Here is a 17,638-nt window from a genome sequence, read left to right as displayed (position 1 = left end):
CAATGCACTTGCTCATTATAGTGTGTTGCTATGGCAATGTAGTAGCTAAAAATAACTGTGCTGCTGGCACAGCACAGTACAGGTTGTTACTGCACCATCATTTAGTACTTCCAAAAGGAAGTACTAAATGTTGGCACAGTAACAACAGCATCTTAGGGGTATGTGTAGATGTGACCAGTAAAGCCTCCTTCTCTGATGCCTGAGGGAGGGAGGAAAAAAAGGCTGCCAATGAACCCAAAATGACCTCCAGCTTCTTGAGTAGCCTCTAAATAAGAAAAAAACGAAGTCCCCAGAGTTTCAGAGAAATGAGAGAAGACACCACTGCATCAGGGAGGAGAAAGCAATAGTAGCTAGAATTCCATGGGAGAGGACAATGCCCATGATCCCACAGAACAAGTAGTACTCCCAAATCATAGAGGCAGAAAGTTTTCATAGGTAGAAAATTAACCAAAAAATCAATTAACAGAATTGGAGAGAAAGTGTCCTAATATCACTTCCAATTTGTTGATTTCATGGGCCAGTTTTTATTTACTGGCCAATAGGATTAGAGCTCAGGGTGCACCAATGTTGATGCAGGATCCCTAGCCAATTAGACATGACATTTGATTAAAGCCTGAGGGCAAATCAACAAGAAAAAGCATCATTAACCACATCAGGGAGCATAAGCAGTGGGAGGTTTGGAGTTATGCAGACTTGGGCTCCACAGTCCTTTTGATTTTTGCAAGCCTTAGACCCCAAGTCCACTTCCCTTGCCCTCCTGAGAGTATCCCAGAAAATGTCCAAGTCTCTGTAGACCTCTTCAGAGCGTGCCTCCAGTTTCTGTTTGGGAATATCTGCTCAGTGCAGTTATGGTTGAGAGAGAGAACATAGCAAATACACTACAATGCCATGTGAAAAAGAAAGACTCCAGACAGACTGTGTAACGTGTGAGTGAAGGTCCATGGAAAGGAAGAATGGAGGAGGGAGAGGAGAAAAGGAACCATAGACACACAGAGGAGGGTCAGGGAGTTTGAACAAACAGGTGCAGCAGGGAATGAATGCATAGATGGGCGATACCTGGCAGTCCCATACTACTACGAGTCTCTTTATTCTTGTTGTTTTTCTCCTTTTTAAATTTGGTCACCAGTCGAAATTTGCCACTGCGACTGCGCTTAGAATAATCCAGCATCTGGTTCTGCAGAAACACACAGGGAAATTGTATCAGGAATGAAAGTAAGTGTTAAATGCACACAAAGTAACTGAGCATGGCAAGTAGCATCTAGCATAGTCCATAAACCTTGTAGAGAGGAGATTCAGTCTGTTCCAGATGGGGAGGGACAAAAGGGAAGGTTAGTCTCATTGAGATCCTGGTCAGAAATGACCTAAAATAACTCTGCAGCCTGAGTTTCTTTCTCACACCTATGACTTCCCCACAGGGAGCCATTCATGCAAGATGAAAAGGGCCAATCAGCAAAAAGGAAAGCAGCCAAGGAAACAGCTGTGCTCCTGTCTAGGGGATATTACCTCTTCATAGCTGGGCTCTATGAGCTGCCATAGCCAAGGGATATCCACTAGCTTCCTCAGTTGAAGATCCATGTCTGTCAGTGCTGCTAGGAGCTGTTCCTTCTGGGGGGGGTCCAACTGCTGCACCAGAAACAGAAACAAAGGCAAACAGTTAAAATCCACAAAGTGAAATGCAGACTGTCCTCCCTTTCACAAGCTTTCCTCACAAGGTAACACCTAGTTTATGATAAACCTCCCATTTCTAAGAGGAGCTACGTATCCAAACATCCCCTTCTATGTAAGAACAGATTATGGAATTTCACCACCCCTCCAGCTAACTAGCTTGACTGTGTGCTATAAATGTATTGCTACTATAAGACAGAAAATGGACTTCTTGATTTGTTTACAGTTGTCTTAAATTCCACTGGTAAAAGTTTGCACTGATTTGTAATAAAGCCAAAGTAATTCAGGGGTTGGCAAGACACTGCATGTCCTAGCCCCAGTAAAAGAACCAACAGAACAAGGGATACTCTGTGTCCCTCACTCCTATTTATCCCTTCTTACCAGTGCCATTTTGCCAGCAAGCAGCAGATCTGTCTCATTATGCAGGGCCTTAACGTTATTCACCATCTCTACCACAAGGCTGCAGTTCAGACCCTGTGGAGACAGGACATTTGCATGGAAGGTCAGGCAAACCTAGAAGTCAAACACTCAGAAGGAAAGTCTGAGAAAAACACATACAAATCACTCGGTTACTCAAACCAGAACAAGAGCAACAGAAACTGGCAAAGTGCAAGTCGCTGAGTGAGTACAGGTACCTCTGTTGATTTGGATTTGGCGTACACTTTGTCCATAGATTTGGAGCTGGCGTTGACTGCATGAGCAAGTTCCTGTTCCATGTCTTGATAGGACTGTGCTATTTCTCGAATACTAGAGAAAGAGACAGGGATATTGTCAGCTGATTCTCAAGGATAAAGAGAGAGCTTTTCTGTTGAGCTATTTTATTCAATACACTTTTGGGGATGAGACTGTGGAAGTACCATAGTAAGGCTTCTCTGGATATAGGTATATCTTTAGCAGAGCAGGAGAATTCAGTGCTTGTGGTCTGACTTGGGGAGGGCAAGCAAAGGCAGTTACTCCTCACATTATCCAATTCAAGCTAGAGCACTCCTGAGATGACTACACCACAGGCAAGGAATTACAGCAGACTGCAATACATGATGGTCTACAGCTGCGATGGCCAACCTGTAGCATGCATGCCACAAGTGGTATGGGCAGCTTGTGTGTATGGTACACACCAGAGCAGTAAGGGAACAAGCAGCACAGTGGCAGATAAGGCAGGAAGCAGAGGGCAGGAAGCAAGCAGAAAGCAGAGCAGCAGATTGCACAGGGGAAGGGGATTGGAGAGGCATTTGGAGAGAGTGAAGGGCTAATTTGGGGCAAGTCTGCCAAATAGGTTAGCCTCCACTGGACTACAGGTATTGTTTGAAAGAAAGTGCTCATTTACAGGTGACTGCATACAAAAACAGGAGTCATGTGCGTTCTCTGTGCATGTAGTGTGGGCCAGAGTTTAAAATATAGCTCTAATAGCGTTGATAAGACTACAAATAGAACTGCAATTTTAGTGGCAGCTATGCACAGTTCAGGATACATTTCTGATATGTCTGCATGTTTGTTTTTATTGCAAATAACAGGGAGCATGCTGCCTGAGAAAAGGGTGGAATGTTGCCCTTGTGTGCCAGTACATAAATCCTCTTCAGAAATTTCTGCTGTAGCCCTGGGAATAGGTACCCAGTATATCTTCTTGATTCCCAGAGGAGCAGCTGTTTCATTTCAGATGGTCCTTGGCAACATTTAGGGCTATGTCTGATGAACACAGGTCTCTATTTTCATTATCATCTCAGGCCTGTTGTAAGCAGGCATTCCTCCCAGTGAAGGAAGCTGTGCTTGCTTACACCAGGCTCAATTTTGCTCCAGTGACTCAAGAAACTTCACTTTGTGGATTTAAACACTGGTACAGCAAGGAAACTGCACAATAAGAGGATGCAAAGCCATACCCTATTCCAAGCCTGCTGCCTTTGAGACAGAGATGAGCACTACAGATAGTGTGACTATAAAGGCAGCTCCATAAGAAATGAAATTTCATTAACACTCAAGCTAGGAGAGCGGTAGTGGTCTCCCCAACTGACAAGAGAGATCAAGAAGCCAAAGGAGGACTGCAAACCCACAGGAGAGAAAAGATTAGTCCCACCTGTGAATCAGAGCTCCTGCTGCTTGGCCAAACTGGTTGATCTGGGTGGATTCTTCTTCTGACATGATCTCTGGATGCAAGGTGAAGGAGGTGGGCCGGGACAACTCACATTTCTGTTTGTCCTCCCAAGATTTCAGTGTGTTCTCAAATGCCTACAGATATAGTAAGCAAATTTGAAGATACCTCATAAATCTCCCCAAACCTTCTCTGCATACCCCATAAGTAGCCCTGTAGGAGCTATATGCACCACTATTACAAGCAGGGCTAGTGGCACCATCTCTTAAGGCTCCACAAAACTGTCCATTGTAAGACCAGCTGTTCAACTGCTTGCAACTTCGCCAGACTTCAACCCTTTGGGCTATTTTCCTTGCCAGGTGCTTGTCTCAAGCTTCTGTTTTGCTTTGTTTTTAAAAGTCTCACAGTTTGGGCCAGCACTTCCAAGGCTGGTCATGTTAAAAATTTTGCAACCTTTTCTTTCAAAACCTGTAGCTCCCTTGTGCTTTGAAGCAGCGACTTGAAATGCAGCAATGGAAAAATTGGCTACTTGTTTCAAGGATGTGCCTTGTTCTGTCCCTGGCAAAATCCAGACAACTCTGGCCAAGTTATTAAGCCTTTGGGAGGCAGGGAAGCTGCAGTTTGCAGCAAGCTCAGTCAGACATCTTAGAGTTTGCCAGGTCAAAGCCTTGAAAGTCCCACCTTGTCTAACCATGTTTCAGCTTGGACTGGCACCTGACATTGGGACTGAGATCATACCTCTCCTGTATTCTCAGTGATGCCCTCTGCTGGCACCCTGGCAGTATGGAGGAAATAATATGGTGCAAATGCAAAGGGGCCCAAAGTAGGGTACAGTGGGAAACAGACTGGGTCACAGAGTTTGAGGTCCAGGAATAGAGAGAGACTGGAAGCTAGCAGAGGTGGGAGAGAGGGCAAGAATACTGCCACCTAATCAGAAACTGGGACTGACTTGTCAAACAGAGCAGGAACTAGGAAGGGAAAAAAGGAGAGGTGGGACTGAGAGCCAGGGGAAGATAAGGAAGAGTGAGGTCAACCGAGGAGCTGCAAGGCAGAATTAAAACACCTGGGTAGGACGCTGAGACTGAAGGAGGCCAGGATGGATACTGAGAGCCACTGATCATGTGGAACAAGGGCAGGAGGGACAACTGGAAACCAGGAGGGAAGGAAAGATTGGATGTGAACCAAGGAACAGGAGGAGGGAACACAGGACTAGTTGGGCAGGAGGCTGGGGATGCATGGGGAAATTGGGAATGGCTGGTCAATGGGACTGTGACTGGCTTGAGGAGTCTGGAGGGGTGAGATAAGTTGCTGCGAGAGAAGGAGAATGTGACTAAGTGAAGAGGGGCATTCCCTGGGATGGGCATCCAGGGTCATGAAGGGCCAGGACTGGAAAGGGGACAGATTGGAAAGGACAGGGGGGAAAGAGTCAGAACATTCCTCAGGAGCAGGAGTGTCAAATGTGCAGCCCATGGAGCCATTTCACCCAGCCCATGGGGCTCCCAGAGAAGACTGGAATCTGAGGGAAGAGCTAAAGGGGAAGGGCCTGATGCCAGATTCCAAGCAATGGAGCCCCAATGGGCACATGTTGGCAACAGGGGGCTGTGTTAAACTCTCGTGCCACTGGTGCTGCCAGATCCAGATGTGTCCCAGGAGGCTCCTTGCAGTTCAGATCCAGGCCACAGGCACAGGTGAGTTTGACATCCCTACTCCAGAGCCTTGAATGGAACCCAAGATCCCTTAGTCTCACTGTTTCTCTTTTGCCTGACAGTATCTGTGAAAAACAATGGCAAAACATCCCATCCCCTCTAGTGCTGGTCCACAAAAAGGATGACAGCCTGCCCCTGTGATCAGCCTACTGTGTTAGAAGAGTGTATATGGTGGGGGCTGGGATCTAAACATTCTAACTTTGCGGACAACCCTAGCAGGTATCCAGGAAGTGACATGCCATGGAATTGCTGCTTTTTCCAGATTGCTTTAAAAAACAAACAAACACCTGAGGATATTCTGCACACAACAGCATGTAAAAAGAACATTATTAAGCTCACCAAGTCAGTTAAAATTGGGAAATTCCAGAGTGAAGGTCTCTTGTACAGTTTTGACTCGGTCATCCTGCGGTGAGCTTTATAAAAAAGCCTTTGACCACACAGCCACATGCTATTATTTCCATAGGATCTCTGCCTCATTTAGTGCACAGGAGGAACCATACTGTGGATTATTAATCAGGGCTGTGTAGTAGAGACTTACATACACAGGACCTGCTTCATTTGCTAGGGAAGGTGGAAAGGCAGGTAGTGAATGAGAGTTGGGGACCTCAGGAAAGGAACGGTAGCCCTGAAGAATTCCTTTGCCACAGAACTCCAGAGTGGCACTTAAGCTGAATTTTCAAAGATGGTCACTAATTACATATTCTTCATTTGTTGGGCACCCAATTTGAGCCCCTGGGGTCTGTCTGTTGATATGCTGAAAACTCACTGCTGCAGCTGCAAACTTGCCCCGTTGGAGCGGTGCTTTGAATGTGTAAAGTACTCCACAGTGTTACATACGGTCAAAAATGATAACCTTGATGTGTCCAGTAGGGAATCCGAAATCAGTTACCCTCTTGACCTTGATCTCTCTGTGCCTCAGTCCCCCTCTGCTGGATGAGGAAAATGCACCTTCCCCTCATGGGGCTGTTGTGAAAAGAGACAACCATTCATGACTGAAAGACATTCAGGTGCTTGAATGCTGGGCACTGTGGAAATGCTATGAAGAGAGTCACTGCTTTGCCTTCAGAACAGGTTTGAATAGCATGCAGCAAACTAAGGGTCAAACACCCCACTGCTTTTATAGACCCAAGCTCATAGCATGTCAGGGCCCTTTCACACACTACCCATATGCCCCTACCTCTGCACTCAGCCTCATGCCAAGGGCTCTTTAAGCTTCCTGCACTGCTCCCATGCATGTCATGAGCTTAGTTTTCCTCAGTGTCCTAGCCCCCAAGATGTAAAAGGCTCTGTGTTCTCCTTCCCTGCATACCTGGTCCCCTATTCTCTTCTCAATGCCATAGACTGTGTGCTACCTCTTTCCCCCTTATATCCATGCTCACTTCCCTCTCCTCTCTCACGCCAGTATCCCCTACTCTCCACCAGTGCCAGGACTTTTTGAGCACCCCCATCCCATTCTTCCCCACCATGTCAAGTACTCTGTTACATGCCGTCTTCCCATTCTCTTTGCCATGGCAGAGGCTGCGTCCTTCTCTCCTCTCTTCCTCTCCATACCAGGGTAACTCATTCTTTCCTTCCCAGTGCAGGGGCTCTGCATGTTCCCAGTCTCACTTAACTTCCATTCCTCCTGCCACCCTCAGTATTCCTGTTTCTTTGCTCTGCAGTTCGGAGATAAGCCACAGAGGGCATCAACATCTTAGACTCCTGAGAGGATGCAACAGCTGACATGGAGGAATGGCATTATGCTCAACTAGGTCTTTGATTTGTAGACAATTACAGAGCTGGCAGATGCTGGTGGGTCAGCTAACAAAATGCAAGGGGCCCTGTTTATCTCCTATGTCCTTCTTGGCTTTTCCAGTGTTCACCAGTCAGCGCAGTTCTGTCCTATAATGTCGAGAACATTCCGAGACACTGGAAGCAAGCAGACATGGCATTCTAAAGCTACGAGGGAGACAGACGTGTGTGCATGCACACAACTGGGATGGGCACAGGAGCTCACTTTACTTGGTCAATAAGACATAGGCCACACACTGAACATGGAGGAGAAATCAAAATATTGACCAGTTGATTAACTGAACAAAATCCATCCGCAGCACTGAATGAGGTGGGGATCCTGTGGAAAAAACAGTACGTGAGCACGTAGGTAAAGGTTGTATCCTAACGTATATGCCCAAGGGAGCCAAACCAATGGTTGCACAGGCAACTCTGATCTTGGCATTTTGTATGTTTTAAATGCCATCTTAATAATGTTCCTTTACCAGCTGCTGAGTCTCTAATGAAAAATGCTGTACATCCCATGTAGTTTCCACATAAAGATTATGAGGATATTGCTCCCTCTTGGGGGGCATATATGATTTTAAAGTATGTGTCTAGTATTAGTACATCAGAGGATTACTCTTACCCTGTCTCTGGTAAGTGTCTGTGCCCTGTTCTTATGAACAATCCAAATATACCCAGGAGGCTGAATCCAGGCTTCTCCATCCACTTGGACAGGTACTCCCTCATCTCCTAGGATCGCTATCTTAACCGTCCGACACTGCAAGACATGAACAGCGAGTTAAATGGGCCGTAAAATAAATTTACCAAAAAACGTTCTGCTCATTTCCTTTGAAAAAGTTTTCCTGCATTCAGTTCTAAGTACTGCTGCACCATCAGTTGCGGGTAGGTCTTGCTTGACCAATCTCATTTCCTTCTACGACCAGGTGACCTATCACCTAGACAAGGGAGAGGAGATTGATGTCATATATCTTGACTTCAAAAAAGCCTTCGATCTGGTTTCCCATGATTGGCTCTTGGAGAAACTGGCCAATTGTTGCCTTGGGTCCTCCACGATCCACTGGCTGGAAAATTGGCTCCGGGGTCGGACCCAGAGGGTAGTAATTGATGGAAGTCACTCATCGTGGTGTCCTGTGACCAGTGGGGTCCCCCAAGGCTCTGTCCTTGGACCCATACTGTTCAATATCTTCATTAATGATGTGGACACTGGAGTCAGAAGTGGACTGGCCAAGTTCGTCGATGACACCAAACTTTGGGGCAAAGCATCCACACCAGAAGACAGGCGGGTGATCCAGGCTGACCTGGACAGGCTCAGCAAGTGGACGGACGAGAATCTGATGGTGTTCAACGCCGATAAATGCAAGGTTCTCCACCTTGGGAAGAAAAACCCACAGCATCCTTATAGGCTCGGCAGTGCTATGTTGGCTAGCACTATGCAAGAAAGAGACTTGGGGGTCATCATTGACCACAAGATGAACATGAGCCTGCAGTGTGATGCTGTGGCTAGTAAAGCAACCAAAACGCTGGCTTGCATCCATAATGCTTCTCAAGCAAATCCCGGGACGTCATTCTCCCCTTGTATTCGGCCTTAGTGAGGCCGCAGCTGGAGTACCGCGTCCAGTTTTGGGCTCCACAATTCAAAAAGGATGTGGAGAAGCTTGAGAGAGTCCAGAGAAGAGCCACGCGCATGGTCAGAGGTCAGGGAAGCAGACCCTATGATGACAGGCTGAGAGCCCTGGGGCTCTTTAGCCTGGAAAAGCACAGGCTCAGGGGTGATCTGATGGCCACCTATAAGTTTATCAGGGGTGACCACCAGTATCTGGGGGAACGTTTGTTCACCAGAGCGCCCCAAGGGATGACGACTAGGTTGAATGGTCATAAACTACTACAAGACCGTTTCAGGCTGGACATAAGGAAGAATTTCTTTACTGTCTGAGCCCCCAAGGTCTGGAACAGCCTGCCACCGGAGGTGGTTCAAGCGCCTACATTGAACACCTTCAAGAGCAAACTGGATGCTTATCTTGCTGGGATCCTATGACCCCAGCTGACTTCCTGCCCTTTGGGCAGGGGGCTGGACTCGATGACCTTCCGAGGTCCCTTCCAGCCCTAATGTCTATGAAATCTATGAAATCAGATTTACCCACATGGTTCTTTCCGTGTCAGGTAGATTGTCTGTATCTATCTTTTGGGATACAACTCAGTCAAAGGTTATGACCAGATCTCTAATTATGAGTTGCTGTATCAAAGGAACCTAAGGAAAAGGGACAAGATAAAACCACTCAGGATCTCTTGCCAACTGTGTTACTAGAGCAAGAATAATTGCCCCTCTTAAACATGGGAGTGGGATGGGCACCCAAGGTGGTGTTGTCTGCCAGTAATGGGAAAATCAGCACCACAGTAATGACGGTATCTCAGGTAGGTGGACCATCAACTAGGTGAATTCTGGCTGCTCCCAGAAGGAAAGAATTTTCTGGAGAATTCTGAGATTTCAACAAAGTGAGTAAGTCTGGTGGAGGTCTGGTTTTGGAGGTGTTTAGGAGCTTTGGAACAACCCAGGCCTTGGCTGAGTGTAGGTCCCCAGTGGTCAGTGGCTGGAAGACTCAGCCAGAAGGCTGAAGTCTGGAAACTCTAACAGGACTCTGGAGGATGGCATTGTAGTCAGGAAAGAGGGTGAGAAATTTGAACTGGGTTTTGTGTATTCTGCCTTCAAACTACACAGTCAGTTTTTCGTATAACCTTTTCCTCCCGTAGAATAAATCCTTCTGTTGCTTTGTTACCTTACTGTTAAGCCCTCGTCCCTGCAAACCCTGGCACTATTGCCAGAATATAGACTGAGAAAGCCATAAAGCTTTGATTTCTATGGCCTTTTGGGACAAAGCAAGAAGACCTGTCATAGGCTTTAGCATTCAAAGCAAGCATTGATGGGGTAGAAAAAAGTACAATGTTGGTCAAGGAGGTCACAAAAACATCTGGATACCTGTGCAATCCGGTGATGCTGTAGGTTAATCACTCGTGACACAGCCATCTGCATGCTACCGAACACAGCTACCACCTCTAAGATCTTGTCATCAAAGGAGGGGGCTGTAAATGTCTAGAGGGAGAGAGAATTCAGGTCACATACTGCTCTGTGAGAACTTCCTTTCCCTTTCATGGATGGAGATTTGACCCTGACCTTTCACTATCACTATTTATTCTCTGTAAAATTAGCAATGATGCTACAAACAGGAGTTCTGCAGGCATCTAGGTGTGAGAAAAAGCAGCCTCAATATCCACAGTGGCCTTTCAACAGCAGCTAAAGTATAACTCAGGCACATAAAGCCTCTGAGCAGCAAGAAAGTTGCTCTTCCTATGAGACTGGATATTTTCCTGTACCTGGCATGAAAGAAAATGTCTGTAGACCTGATCCAATGGCTTCTCTCAGCCTCAGTTGGCTTTATCTTAGGTACTCACAGGTAGAGGAATTGTACATGGGTAATATAGGTAACCCCTGCTTAATGCTGTTTCGCTTAGTGCTATTTCACTATAATGCTCGTTTTACATTGATACCTGATTTCACTTAGTGCTCAGCAAGTTTTGTTATAATGCTCATGGGCATGCAGCCTCGTTGTGCAATTTATGCCAGTTTGTTTGTGTTGCCATCTTGGTTCATCAAAAACTTCCAGTTTCGCTTAATGCTATTCCGCTTAACGCTCAGTTCTTCAGGAACCATTTAAGAGCACTAAGCGGGGGTTGCCTGTATCGTGGGCCTCATGTAAAGCATTCCACCAAAGGCAAAAGGCTCCAGCATGACCAAGCTCCTGTACAATTCACTGCTGATCCTTGTGGAGAACAAATTACTGAAGTCTGACTTCTGAATATGCATCCATTTAATAGAGAAACCTGTCAGATGCCTCCAGAAATACCCTTTCCTAGCATCTAGTCTCAGGAGCAACTGGTGCATAAATAGGAGATGGTAACGAAGTTCCTTGTTTTCTGATTTACCAGTTTCTAGGAATACTCACATCATCTTCCTTGGTGCCTCCCCAGAAATTGGTGCCTCCTGCATAGCTAGGAATGTTAAGTACAGCAATTCCCTGAAGACTGGGCAAAGGGATAGGACGTCCATCACACTATTCACAAGAGAAGAGACTATTAAGTTTAACAGCACAATGTTTGCAGTCAACAATTTTAAAACCTTTTCATGAGCAGTCTGTAACTGCTAGTCATACCAATGAAGAGAACAGAAGATTTCTAGACCACACTCTTTCTGGCCTGGCACTGAAGTACACTGTCAGCAACAATTTCTAGGAATATAAGGTCTTCTCTACACTGATAATTACATCATGCTGTAACAGAAACAGGTGCTCCATATGCTGCACAGATGTTTCTAAAGCTACTTTGTGTTGCTCTGCAGAATCTTGGTTCTTTTTTAAACACAGAAGTCATTATTATCTAACTGTTATGTGTGTAAAAGAAAAAGCATAACCAATGCAGCTATGAGTCCACAGAGAGCCTGGAACCATCAGTTTGGGGGTAGTGAAAAGCCCATTCATCTTTGCATGTTGTTAGTTCAGATATCCACTGACGACAGTTTAGTTATCAATACTGTTAACTATTTTATTCCTCAGTAACAAAAGGAAAGGAAGGGCATCATTTCCTGTATGTGGATGCTCATTTTCCTCTCATTAGTAGACTATGTTTGGGAGATGCTACTATATTTAACTTCTCCTCAATCAAACATGGGAAAAGTGTAGCAGGGCTCCTAGGTGCAGTCAAGTTTCTCGAAAAAGAAGCCAAACAATGTCATGGGCACATTTTGAACATCTGTACAATTTGCTGTGAGTAGGGCTCACCTAAGTGCAGCCTGCTTTGTGTGTGGAAGAACACCACTCTGCCCTCTAATTTGATCCCTATAAAATGTGTTTGAACCAATATGATGTTAACAAGTTAAGAGTTATTGTGTGTACAAGACACACAGTGTTAAACAAGACAGTCCCTGTCTATGCTGAGTGCCAAGTCATGCTTAACATTATGCCAGCATACACAATTCTAATCTGATGTAATTTCCTAGCAAACACAAAGGCTCTGTATTAGGTAACAGAAGTGTTTTCATTGTACACGCAGAGGCATTGGGATACATTAATACAGTCAGGAAGTCAGAAGAACTGAAATCAGGAAGTTTTCTCTGGAACTATCATGGTGAGATCAGGTGCAAAGGGACCGAAGCAGATGTAAACAGAGATTTACTTTCCGCTGAAAGGTGAATAAAAATCTCCCCAGGCCCAAAGCAGAGGTGACTGGGGTGGGTCTGAGAGGGAGATTCAGTCATGCATGTACATTTTGACTCCTCACCTCCAGCAAGACCTTCTGCTCCAGGTTCTTGTATGTTCTGTGTAACAGTTCCTTGGTCCCCAGCACTCCGTACCACATCATGTTTTTAGTGCGACTCCTAAGAAGGGCAAACAAAAGAACAAGAGATACAACAGTCAGCACAAAGCATTGTCATTTACCCTCATAGTGAGAGAAAAGGCCAGTGAAATTATATGGCTTATCCCTTAGAGTCCTTCCCTTCCAGAAAGGACAAGCACTGGCAGTGGTCATCCCTTGTATGCTAAATAGACACTGGCCTCAAAAAAAAAAAAAAAGGAGTTAGAGAAGATCCAATAACAGAAGCTCAAACAGATCTGCAGATACTCCCAATGGGGAGGAGCATCCAGTTATTCGTGTCACCGAACAAAAGCTGCTGCTGAATGTTGCCCAAAGAGTGAATACCTTAGCTTCAGCTTGTTCGAAAGAATCTGTCTCTCTACAGCAAGGGTAGGCAACCCTTGGCACATGCATTAGAGTGTGGCACACAAAGACATTTTGCTTGGCATGTGTGCCTCAGGGCAGATGGCAGGGAAGCTGTGAAGAGTCTGATCCTTTTTGTGGTAGTGCAGCCTCAGCCCCAGCCCCTTCCCCGCCATCCATTTTGAGGTGCACATGCACCAGTCACCAGCAATGAGCCAAGCTGGGGCTCCACACACCCTGGGGTGCAATGGCCTACAGTCTCCCCACCACCTGCTGCAAGCAGCTTGGGCTGTGGTGGGCATGCATGCCTCAGGGCAGATGGCGGGGAAGGGTCCAGGGCTGTGCCGACACAACAAGGCATCAGGCCCCTCACAACACCCCTGCTGTCTGCCCCTGGCATACCAACATCTTACAAGTTGAGGGTGTGGGCATTTTTGGTACTCTGCCCAAAAACGCTGCCAACCCCTGCTCTACAAGTATCTGAAGAACTGTAGGGCTCACCAGTAGGATTAAATAAGGGGAGGGAACAAATACCAGCTTTCAGGGTATTTGGAGTTGGGACACGATTCTTTTGTAGCTAGAAAGCAGCCATACCAGAAATTCTGCTATTGAGGTCATTAAGTAAATGTAACAATGGCATCAAACCCATATCACAGGTAGTTCTCAGATCTCCTAAGCTAGCCATGCTGTGTTCAATCAGAAAGTAATCTCTTTCACCTGCTATCTTTCCTTCCTGGAGAGGAACCAAGCAATCAAGGTGATGATGTACCAATGGTGGTTTCAGATGACCAGTTTCAAGTTCCCACACAAAATTACAAACTAAGATCAGTCACTTCTGAGGTAGCCACTACCACCTCTACAGACCCAAAAGCCACCTGACTCCGAACTGGCCGGCCTACCTGCACTTCTCTGGGTGCTCATCACGTTTGTTGTTGAAGTCCAGAGAGATCTTTGCATCCAGTCCAATTCCAAAATAATTATTCATGACACACTTCTCTGTGTAACATTCCCTGCCAGGAAAGAGAAAACAGTCTGTTTAAAGTGACACACTGATTTTAATATGCACCTTACAGGCCCCTCTTGGCCACTTCACATCTCCCAGGTGTAGAAGGGTGAAAGAGGGGTGGCTGCTGGATGCCAGCCAGCAGGCCTGCTCATGCTCTGCCAATTCTGCATGGACCGCCTACTGACAAACTCCACTACAGAATTTCAGCAGAATCTACCTCACTGAGCCCAAGAAAGAGGTGTCTAAGATTTATTAGGCCAAAAGGTACATTTCTAGACCTTGTGGCTGAACAGAACATTTAACAAGGGTGAATGTACTGAAAGGTGCCCTTATACCACATGCCCTCCACAGCTGCTCTCTATCTGCATGTGCCAGCTTCTGGAAATGAAGTGGTGTAGCTACATTGTAGAAGCCCTGACCAAAGGCTTGGCATTCCCTTTGGGCTTTAAGGCAAACTTATTGGTGTGTGCTCAAGGTTGCTCTAAAGCAGCTACATTCCCTCACTAGTACTGCCTCATTCCCAGCATTTGGCACACATGGAATGGGAACAAAAGGACAAAGCCTGCGCCCAGCAGTGTTCCCAAGCATGGAACAGAGCAGTGTAGACCTGCAGTAAGTGACAAAGAGACATGTGCTCATCTCAGGAGGATGGTGATTTAAATGTCAACAGAAACATCCTGCTGATAAGTCTCTCATGATCCCACCCAGACTCTCTGGTTTCTCCACCTACTGTGTAACTATTCACAGTCAACACAGAAAAAACACAGCACACCAAAACAGAAAATTCAGGAGGAGAGTAAAGAAACATGTGATAGAGATAACACACCAGTCACATTTTTCACTGTTGAGTAAAGATAAAAATACCATGTTTGAATTTTCACAGAATTTATAGCTTGCTGGAAAATCCAGGGGACCTTCCTGAAGTACTGAGGTCTAGTTTACTGACGACCATAGATGCCCTATGTGGCGGGCCAGTAGGGGGTGCTCAGGAGCTGAGCTGCCCACTTCACTGTACCTGCCCAAAAGCAAGCTTTGGATGGCGCCCTAGGGGAGCCAACTTCTGACCACGCCCCTTCCTAGAGCACACCCACAAGCCTGGTGTAACCCCTGCCACCACCTGAGCTCCGGTTTCTGTTACAGCTCTGTGCTGCTTGGGGTACATGGGCCCTGTAGACCTAGGGGTTACTTAGCCCCAGCAAGATATACCTGGGTGCTTCTTATAGCCTCCCTTAGTCAGCCCAGCAAAGGGAGCAAAAAGACTTGCCTAATCCCTCTCAAACATTTACTGCCAGGCTTGCTATGATAGGTAGCTTGATTGCATGGAGAGGGAAGGCACGGGAAGGAATATAAACAAAAAATGAACTCTGAAAGAAAACAGCCTTGAGCAAAACAGCTTAAGGGGCTCATTGGCCCTTTTAGTCAGCACCTAGAACACTTAGATTTAAGTTACTGGCTACAAATCAGATAAGTTACTCACAGCAATGTCCAGAGGATTCTGGAGGTACATGGCTTGATTCTGTGTCCAGAAGATGTCCATCCCTCCAACATGGAGGGACCCTCTTAAATAGCCCTATTGATCTCATCACCTGGACCCAGTCAGGGACAGGTGTTATTTGAAGCAGACCAATCCATTTGAAAAACATCAGCATTACCTACTGGAGTGACATTGGCTTAAGCCTAGCCCCCATGTCATGTGGTCAGAACTCAGAACAATGGAGAGGCTAGATCCACCCCCTTCTATCTGAGCCAGGTCATATGCGGCAACCAGGTTGACAGACATGTGAAAAGACAAAGAAAAAGAAAGAGAAGAAAAGAAAAAAAACCTATGTGGGGGAGCAGAGCCATAGGCCCTACAAGTTTTTTGTCACACCCTAGGTGAAGAAAACTTCTGTATATCCACTGGTTTTGAAGAGAAGCTTGATCTGAGTTACCTTCTCTCAACAGGAGACTCATTTTCTCTACTGAGTCAGACTCCTCAACCCTATTTAACTAAACGGTTTGTTTCCCACATTGGCATTCTGCACAGGAGAGTTTATGTATATCTCTTCATCCCAGGACTGCTGTGGTCCCTTATTTATCTTTTAGAGGCAGCCCACCCCTCATCACAGTTGACTGACCCTGAAGTTTACCAAGAACCACCCATTCCCTTTAAGTTCCTCCACATACTCACAGGTTTTCTGGCTCAGCGTTAAATGGACCTGCATTGATTAATAATCGGGTGATGACAGAACTGCCAGGCAGAGAACCAGACATACCAGCTCGAATATCTATAGGGAAAGAAAGGAGAATAACATATCAGATCTCACAGAATGTATTAAATAGGGGAGGCCAGAATGGGTTAATGAAAAAGAACTGATATTTTACTCCCAGAGGCACCAGAACAGAGTTGAGACATGAACTGCAACCTTCACTGGCCCCATACAATGGAAAAACAAAATGTCTGGCACCTGATAAATAAATCATGTGGCTCAATCCTAAACAGGATTTGGATACCATTCTTTGAGAGGAAAGCAACAAAGAAAAAAAATCTTTATGTTTCTATTTGGAAAGGACCCAGCAAGGAAGAGAAAACATTCTCCAACATGGCCAGAGTCTGTAACTGAGCTCTTGCCATGGCAAAGGGTCATAGGTTTGGGAGGAAAGGGCTATGTGCATAAGCACCAGAAGCAAGGCAGTAATAAAAAGCTGCATATGTTAGGGAAATGGGGGACTGAACTAAATTTATTGAAGTGGCTCTTTTTTGATGCTGGAGAGGCAGAGGGCAAGACTGAGCAGTCTGTTTGGCTACAACGAAGGGACAAAAGAGGGGTTTTGAGGCTGCACCTCACATCAAGCAATGCCAGACATTTCCAGGGAGGATGTAAAACCAACTATTCCTAGACACGACACAAAGCAATTCACACAAACAAGTAAGGACTGTTGTTCACAGGGGTAAAACACTCAGAGGGTGGATACCAACATTTCTACAACAGAAACAGAGATGGAAACAAAACAAGCTGAAAGCACCAACAGTGACTTCAACCTTGCCTTGGGAAGGCCACCTGTCACCCTTGGGTCTTTCTTGAATGCAGTGTATAGCACTGCATGGAGAGTTCTGCAGTGCCAGACATATCAACTACATGTTAAACAAATGTCAAGCATGTTACATTTATGCAATTCATTCCCTCTCTTTACTGCATCGATATAACTCCCTCTCAGTCACAGACAGAAGGTGGGGGTGATTATAATCTTTCCTAATCCTCCGACAATGTCTTTGCTGTTCTCCAGCCCAGTGGAAAGTTATCTGTGAAAAGATTCCTCCGCAGCTTGGCTTAGGCAATGGATTCTCTTCATGAACAGATACTGTGAAGAACTGCTGCATGCTCTTAGCTGGAGACTTGAGACTATGCTGTTATCACCCCTAGCCTAGTTGGCTGCCTGAGTGGGAAGGGGTGGGTATTACACTCACGTGGGTAAAGGATCTTTGTGTTCAGCATTGGCAGGTTGTCCCGGTTTCCTGTCTGGGGAGGAAGAGATGCAGAGCTGCCGAGTGACAAACTTCCTTTGTTTATTAGTCTTTCACAGGGAGACTTACACACTATAAAATACAAAACAAACATTGCTATTGACAAACAGTATGCATTATTCAAACAAACC

The 17,638-nt window shown here is 45.8% G+C and overlaps 1 protein-coding gene across 6 annotated transcripts in view; it reads right to left on the bottom strand.

The window, feature by feature from the left end:
* DGKD (diacylglycerol kinase delta) overlaps positions 1-17,638 on the bottom strand; it is an 81,567-nt gene that overhangs the window by 6,670 nt on the left and 57,259 nt on the right. For 3 of the 6 annotated variants that reach the window (XM_014598979.3, XM_019486105.2, XM_014598983.3), the window contains 12 exons: positions 17,451-17,579; positions 16,173-16,269; positions 13,896-14,006; positions 12,559-12,655; positions 11,229-11,336; positions 10,205-10,318; positions 7,853-7,987; positions 3,734-3,885; positions 2,301-2,412; positions 2,047-2,139; positions 1,504-1,623; positions 1,057-1,174 (listed from right to left, as the gene is read on the bottom strand). In XM_014598979.3, coding sequence (XP_014454465.2) covers positions 1,057-1,174; positions 1,504-1,623; positions 2,047-2,139; positions 2,301-2,412; positions 3,734-3,885; positions 7,853-7,987; positions 10,205-10,318; positions 11,229-11,336; positions 12,559-12,655; positions 13,896-14,006; positions 16,173-16,269; positions 17,451-17,579 — 1,386 coding nt within the window. The other 3 variants (XM_059730881.1, XR_009463431.1, XM_059730882.1) reach the window with 3 other exon arrangements.

Source organism: Alligator mississippiensis, chromosome 7 (genome assembly GCF_030867095.1).
Source record: "Alligator mississippiensis isolate rAllMis1 chromosome 7, rAllMis1, whole genome shotgun sequence".
Taxonomy (NCBI): domain Eukaryota; kingdom Metazoa; phylum Chordata; order Crocodylia; family Alligatoridae; genus Alligator; species Alligator mississippiensis.
The sequence above is the reverse complement of the archived record's forward strand: the minus strand, read 5'-3'. Positions and strand labels throughout refer to the sequence as shown.